This window comes from Charadrius vociferus, unplaced genomic scaffold (assembly GCF_000708025.1).
Source record: "Charadrius vociferus isolate BGI_N301 unplaced genomic scaffold, ASM70802v2 scaffold190, whole genome shotgun sequence".
NCBI lineage: Eukaryota > Metazoa > Chordata > Aves > Charadriiformes > Charadriidae > Charadrius > Charadrius vociferus.
Genome location: NW_009646608.1, coordinates 1,597,783 through 1,605,226, shown reverse-complemented (window position 1 = coordinate 1,605,226; position 7,444 = coordinate 1,597,783). Strand labels below are relative to the sequence as shown.

The window sequence follows — 7,444 nt, the reverse complement described above, 5'->3', positions numbered from 1 at the left end:
AGAGACCCAAGTCCCTCAGCCTTTCCTCATATGAGAGATGTTCTAATCCCCTCATCATCTTTGTAGCCCTTTGCTGGACCCTCTCCAGCAGATCCCTGTCTTTCTTGAACTGGGGAGCCCAGAACTGGACACAGTACTCCAGATGGGGCCTCACCAGGGCAGACCAGAGGGGGAGGATGACCTCTCTCGACCTACTGGCCACATTCTTCTTGATGCACCCCAGGATGCCATTTGCCTCCTTGGCCGCCAGGGCACATTGCTGGCTCATGGTCATCCTGTTGTCCACCAGGGCTCCCAGTTCCCTGTTCCAAAAGGTGTTTTATTTGCAGACGTACAAGCCTTTTAACAACACAGTACCCTTTAGGTAGCATCAAATGCCTCTAGGCTGGAACATTACCTACCCTAATCTGGCATATATATGGCACAATGTTACATATAACATGCTGAGGTGGACCAAAAATGGGCAAATATTCCCAGGAACCCCACGCACGTCTCAAACCCCAAGTTTCTGCATTGGAATATCGAGGAGTAAGCTGCTGTAAAGCAGTTGAATCTGCCGTGCAATAAATTGTTCGTTTATGTATATTTTAATTGCAAATCAACGCTATAATTAGCACATACATTTCTTGGGCTGAGGCAATGCAATGTGCTTTAACGGTGAGCATTATTAATGGACTGTAAAAGGCAATGGGGAATTGGATTATAATGTTCTTGTTTTGCAAGCTGTATGGTGAATAAATAAATTTGTTCTGGCAGCAAAATTAACTGGAATAAATGCTTCTAGCTCCATCCACCAAGAAGAGGGGTTGCTGTAAATGAACTTGTTCTCAGCCTTGAGTTAGAAAACCTGATTACCAGGTCATTATTTCTGGCAATTAGGTACCAGAACAACATCAGAGAAAGAAGAGATTTTCTTTGAAATATTTAATGAGTAAGGTAGTAATCATAGACACATTTACTGGAAATATGTGATGAGAGGTGGGATTTTTTTTTTTTTTTGCAGCTGGGGTTCACTGTGCAATGAAAACCTGCATTTATCAAGTCTACTACGAAAAGCCAGACTGCAGGCTTGAACTGTGGCACATATGTAGCTTTTCTTTGCCCGGAATCCCTGGGCTTTTCAGCAGGTTTATGCCAGTTACTAGTCAGAGGACATTCCTCTGCTCCTTTTCCAGTTTCAGATAGCTGTAGCTTGCTTCGTAACAGCAGCCAAACGCAAAGGCCTTGGTCAGGATGGGGAGAGTATTGCATGACTAACTTGCACGCTTTTCAAACCAACCCCCAAAACGCCCTGCTTCAAGAATAGGAAAGATGAATCTGAGAGATACTGAGGTTTTACACACCAGCATTAAGCCAAAGCACTTCACAAACAGCGTTAACTGCCGTAATTCTGACCACAGAAAACTCAACCTCTTTGTGAGAACTTAGTGTGGACAGTCTGTCTCACAAATATACAGCATTGTGCACAAGTTGTCACGTGGAGGCCTAAGTGAAGTCTACACGAGTTAACCGCGCTACAAATGTTCACAGACATAAAATACAACCCTACCAGGTCAGCTACCATTTCACTCCATTTCTTACAAGTGTTTCAGGAAATATTTGGCATGTTACTGCTAGTTAGTCCATATGTTTGTAAAGGGAGGGCGAAAATAATTCAATACAGGCAAAAATGTTGAACCAGATCCCAAATCCCAGGCAGACCCAACACTGAAAACCTGTCAGGTGGCAGCGTAAGCGGAACCCTTCACCCTCCCTCTTCTTGGTGCAGAACATACAAATGGAAGGCAGTTTGACAGGAATAATCCTTATTCAGTATTGATGCTGAAGGGCCTGACTGATCTGCACACTCATGGCCGAGAGCACAAACCTTGCAGATGTTTTACGGGGGGCAGAAAAAAACACAGTGGAAACCATGAAACTTCTTCCATTTTGGTCATTGTTTTATTTTTTGTTGTTTTCTTACAATCATTACGCTCAAATATAAAAATTCCTGGCCAAAGCCAAAGTTAGTTTTAAAAGTGATCCCACCTGAATTGATACATGCTAAACATCACTAAATGCAGTTTCTGAAAACAAACTGGTAAGACTCCCTACAGGTTGCTTTGCCTGACATACAGAAAAATCCTGCTTTCCAACTTGTGCAAATATTACCACCTCAGTTTGACAGCAAATAATTACACGTGAGCGTTTCCACGCTTAGTTTTCATTAATTTTAAATAACATTTTCGCATGGACCCTTAACAATTGATTCATGCTAAGCTGCACCATTGTGATCCTTTTCAGCTGTACTGGGCATCCTCATGAATCACAGCAACACAGAAATAAGAATAAATGGAAAGATGTCATGAGGATAATATATTGGAGACAGAACTGGAAAGCTCCAGGCACCTTTATTTCCAGAGGTCTGGAACAGATACAGTGCATTGCAGATTGGCTATTATTAAGGCACGTGGTGAAAATAAGTTTATCCTCTCGGGCAATTCATCTCTCCGAGTCAAACATTCTGTGCCAGTAGTAGACGAAGGTTGGCGAGTTGCTGGCCCCTATCGCTATTAGCAGCAGTAGATACAGCATCATCATTATGGCAAAACGATGGGTGTAAAACCAGGAAGATTGACTAGAAGGCCTGAAAAGAGAAAAGTGCATGAATTCCGTCAGAGATGCATGAAGACCTTGGCAAAGGGTATCTTAGGTTTTGTTATTTCAAATGGTTAAGCCAATGCAATACAGTCAGCAAGTTGTTCCCTGTTAACTAACAAAGCGCGATTCCCCACCCCTTTCCCTAAGTCTGGGGTGCAATCCTGTCCTTTCTTCCCATGTTCACACCTTGCTCTGGTTTGGAGCTGTAACTGCCTGGCCTGTACGCATGGGTTGATTAGCTGGGTGACCGCTGTCACTTAGGATAGATAAAGGCAGAGTTAAAACTGTCCTAGTTTTAAGAGCTGCACTCATCAGAGTTTCACCCTTTGTTTCCTGCCACAAACAGATTATTAGAGCTCTCACAGATACTAAGTGCTCACAGGTCTGGTGAAAAAGCAAATTTAGCTGAGCCTGGGAGAGTCAAGAGAATGAGACAGAGGCAACGTGATGGTGTAAGCCTTATTTCCACAGGAAACAGGCTAAAATCAAATTCTGATGGTGTAAGCTTTATTTCCAGAGGAAACAGGCTAAAAACAAATTCTGGCAATGCAGCAGATCTTTCTTGCTTGTTTTCTGTTGTTTTTCAAAAATGAGATGTATGTTATCTGGCTGTTACAGCATGCTCATCGCTCTCGACAGCTGAACTCTTACCTCCTGTGCTGTTTCTGTGAATATACTAGCAAGTATTTAACTCGTAAAAGCTGATTGTTTGTGACAACAAAGTATTTCTGCGGTACATCACCCCCTTCGCTGTTTTTCACTCTTGCTCTTTTTCTGTCTATTTCTTCTGAATCTGAACGGGAAGAGAAAAGAAGAGGTCTTTGAGGGAATAGAAAGGCAAAAAAAAAAAAAAAAAAAGATGCACAAGTTCAAGTGACTGTAAAAAAGCAAACAAACAACCCATAAACAAACACACCCACAAGGGTGGGAATGAGACAACCAAAGACCTAGTCTTGGTATTCCCCCGAATCCCTTAGCATCCAAGAATAGACTGAAAAGTTTGCTTGAGGCAATACCACTCCTAGTCATCCTTGGTATGGATGGCATTATGGCCCAGACCAGGGTGATAAGGGGGCAGGTCTCCCCCCCAGTGCTTGAGGAGCTGCTAATATTAACAGGGAAAGAAAAACAACATCAAAGGACTGGGCAGTGAAAGGAGAAGGACAATCTGAGCAGAGGCTTCCTAGACATCTAATGAAGCTCATTATTGATACATTTGTGATTCTTCTGTCCCACCATCGCAGGTGAAATGATCAGGCGCTATGGAACATGATTTTATCATACTACTGAAACTAGAAAAAACAAATGATGCCACCATAATACTTTCTACCCCTTAAATATGCTACTTTAACAGCAGCTTCACAGACAATGAGGCTGTTGTGCATCTGTTAAGGAGTCGATCGGGAAAGAAGTCTGCCACCAGTCTCTGCTGAAGGGTATCCACGCTTCATATACTGCACTGTTTACACAACAGCATGTATGCACAACGCTGCCATATGAGAAGTCCTAAGAGATGAGCTACACGTAGTTATTACTGCAATAGACTCACCTTTCTTTTTTACCTGACACTTTACATCTGGGTGGTCGATGATCTCGCAGACAGCTACGCAGCTAAGGATAGAGCCCAAGGCGCTTCGCTGCCAACCGAGACCATGAGGGCTGTAAAGGAGAGCCAGGCTCAGGTCACTGGTAAGATAGGTACCTTCACCAAACAGAGACGTCTGAAACGGAGCAGAAATATATCCTAAAATCCTGTAGCGTAAACTATAAACAACACAAGTGTTCTTTACTTTCAGACTGGCAGTGCTGTTTCTGAAGGTAAATTGAAAAAAAGGCTTTTTGACCTGTGTTGGGCCTGGTCCATGCACTGTTTTTGTCCTGGCACAACTTCCTTGGGGTGGGGCAGCTGCCCTCTCCCATCCCTCAAACTGGCTGCTTGGCACAGCCCTTGGTGTGGAGAGATTCATGCTTTCCCGTATTTGGATTTAGTTTGCCAGCATAAGTATTTTATATCAACATGACTGCACTGCTGTTAAAGGCATTTCACTGATTCATTGAGACCGCCATCATTCAAATAATCCAACCTCCAGAAACAAGACCAGGCTTTACTTGCATTTAAATCCATGCTTTACTAGGAATGAGGGAAGTGCTTTTTAGTTGTAAATTCCTTTCAAATATAACTGTTTTAATAATTCTGATTCAGAGGATTTGCCACAGTGGCTAAAATTATTAATCCAGTAAGTCCACTCTACCTGATAAGCCATTACTCATAAAGAATGCGGGAGAAAAACATGGTCCAGGTTGACTGGAAGGTTAAGCAGCTGTTGTGTCAAAAGCAGATGACACAAAAAGCCCTGAGTCCCAACTGCCTTTCCGTTGAAATTGGAAGAGATGCAAATCCTACAGGATGTCTCCCTTAACCAGGCCATTTAAAGAAGGCTCCGTTTGCAAGTAGTACCTAAAATTTAGTTGATCTAAACTTGAGGCCAGGCAGAAAGAGACAACCTCTGCATTGCCTGGGTCACTGTCCTCCTCCTCTGTGCGCTGGCACTTTACAGCTGTAGGCTGCCAGACAGGCCAGTATTTTCAGAGGCATTACACTTTACAACGAAGCAACGGATAGCCACAATTTGTCACACTGGAGAAAAGCGTTTCGTGCCACTTCCACTTTTTACCCACAGGCTGCACTAGAAAATCCAACACAACCATCCACAAAGGCCTACACTGAAGTGAAGACAGCAGTATAAGATCATCAGCACATTTCATACCTCTAAAGGAATTTGGGCCTATTTTTAAAGAGTGTCACTAGGTACAAATGACCAACAGAAGATGGTGCCAATACCAGGAGCCTCACCCTGTTCAAATGGCAATGCAGGCCGTTGTGCAGTATGGAATGGAAGTTCTCGAGGCGGCTCCCGTGGAAGGCGTAGATGAGGTCCCGCTCTCCCTTGGTCTCAGCAAACTTGGTATTCATTTGATCGGAATACACGATCTCAAAGAGGTAGTCGGGAGCAGGAACAGCAGCCCCAGACATCCCTGTGAGTTCTTGGATCTTCTCGTACTTAAAAACAGGAAGAAATTCAAGTGTTGATTTACGGAGTTAGATTACTCACTGGAAATTTTGCTTACTGTCCATTAGTCTTTCGCATTGCTTTATGTATTCTAATTAAGCTTTCTGTGTTAGAATTCAACACTGTCACAATTCAGAAGGAGTAAGTGTACAGTGAGAATTCTGATGGTTTCCTGCTATCAAAGCTAAACCCTAATTCTTCTTTCCAGAAAAAAACCAAACCACAATCTGAATGGTGATTATGAATCAATTGATTATGTAAGGGCAACATCACAATTCTACCATGCCACTTTGGCTACTAAGACGATATATTCATCAGCTGATGTTGGAAGAGGAAAAAATGTGAAAACAGAAGCTGTTCTCATCTCGCTACTAATCTCTACAACTATTTTGATCCCTGTTACAGAAGTTCCTCAGTGGCTCTCAACCTTTCCTTTTTTGGGACAGCATGCAGACGTACAAAGTTCTCTTTCTCAGCGAGAGGCAGGACCCAGCTCCATGCCACCTGAGTTGGACTATCTCGGCCTAGAACATGCAGGAACATGCTACGTTAATGGGAGTAACCAGCTACAATCACTGCCCATCATCAACTGCTGACAGTGATAACTATTTCTTCCAAGTGAAAACAAAACAATATTTCACCCTAACAGGTTGTAAACTGAAAAGCAGTTCCTGAAAGTTTTATTTAAAAAAAAACCCTCTCTATATGCAGGGGAAAAAATGCATTCATGTTGAACTGTCAATCTCTTGCAATAACCAACTTCTGGCAGGAGGAAATACTCTCTGAAGTGCAAGGTTGCCTTAGAAGACAAATTCTCATCAAGACTTTCAGAATTCCAGATTTACCTCCTGTTTCTTAGTACTTTGTATCATGAAGACCTTAGATGATAAAATCCAACTAAACAAATCCCAGGTCCTTTTCTCTGTGTTTGGAACAGACTCCAGAGCTTCCTTCAGGCTTGGTAGAGCGTTGGTGTCTGCAAGCTAAGGAGACAGACATTAAGTACGAGCTCCTTCTTTTCATTATGATTAAACAGAGACCTCTAGTGAAAACAAAACAATATTTCACCCTAATAGGTTGCGAACTGAGAAGCAGTTTCTGTTCTGATATAAGCATTTGTATCCCGTTTGTGGGAAAGTTTGTTGCTCGTCCTAAAAACTAATACCAGGCATGTTATAAAATATTCATATTTACCCACGATATGTGTAAGGTGCAGGCAAGAATAATCAAACAAGCTCCTGAGAGAAAACAAGCCGTGACAATGCAGTACCTGCAGCGGGATAAACACGGGGGGATGTTCAGGCCGTGTGAGTTGCAAACCCTTCAAAATTAATCTGAATTTCAGGTAGGGCGCGCTGCGGGAACTCTTCGTACCTCAACGCCGCATTTGCAAGTTTCCAAGTGTGGGTTTATTGGTCGGAATCCCCAACGTACTTTAAAACCTGGACTCCCTCACCGGATAAACAATTGATGCCGCTTCATTCCCGACCCTGAGGCGCCGCTGCCCTCACCCCCAGGGCCGCCTCACCCGCTGCTGCCCCGGGGCAGCCCGCCGCGCTCCGCCTGGCCTCCCCCGCTTAAACAGCCCTTCCACAGGGCTGCTTTATCCCTCCAAGGGCAGAACGCGGTATTCCCGGTTCGGATATCCACCCCCGGGGCCGGGGCCTGGGGGCCGCTGGCACTCACCAGCCCCTCGAAGTCCTTGCTGTCGCCGCCCGCGTAGCGGCCCCGGG

The 7,444-nt window shown here is 43.9% G+C and overlaps 1 protein-coding gene across 1 annotated transcript in view; it reads right to left on the bottom strand.

The window, feature by feature from the left end:
* Nucleotides 1-2,000: 2,000 nt before the first annotated feature.
* The window catches only part of PARP16 (poly (ADP-ribose) polymerase family, member 16), a 41,152-nt gene continuing 35,708 nt past the window's right edge, over nucleotides 2,001-7,444 (bottom strand). The window contains exons 3-7 of the mRNA XM_009887416.1: nucleotides 6,557-6,694; nucleotides 5,495-5,701; nucleotides 4,190-4,361; nucleotides 3,292-3,433; nucleotides 2,001-2,626 (exon numbers count right to left, since the gene is read on the bottom strand). Of these exons, the coding sequence (XP_009885718.1) occupies nucleotides 2,482-2,626; nucleotides 3,292-3,433; nucleotides 4,190-4,361; nucleotides 5,495-5,701; nucleotides 6,557-6,694 (804 nt within the window). The 3' untranslated portion in view covers nucleotides 2,001-2,481. The remainder of the gene's footprint in view (nucleotides 2,627-3,291; nucleotides 3,434-4,189; nucleotides 4,362-5,494; nucleotides 5,702-6,556; nucleotides 6,695-7,444) is intronic.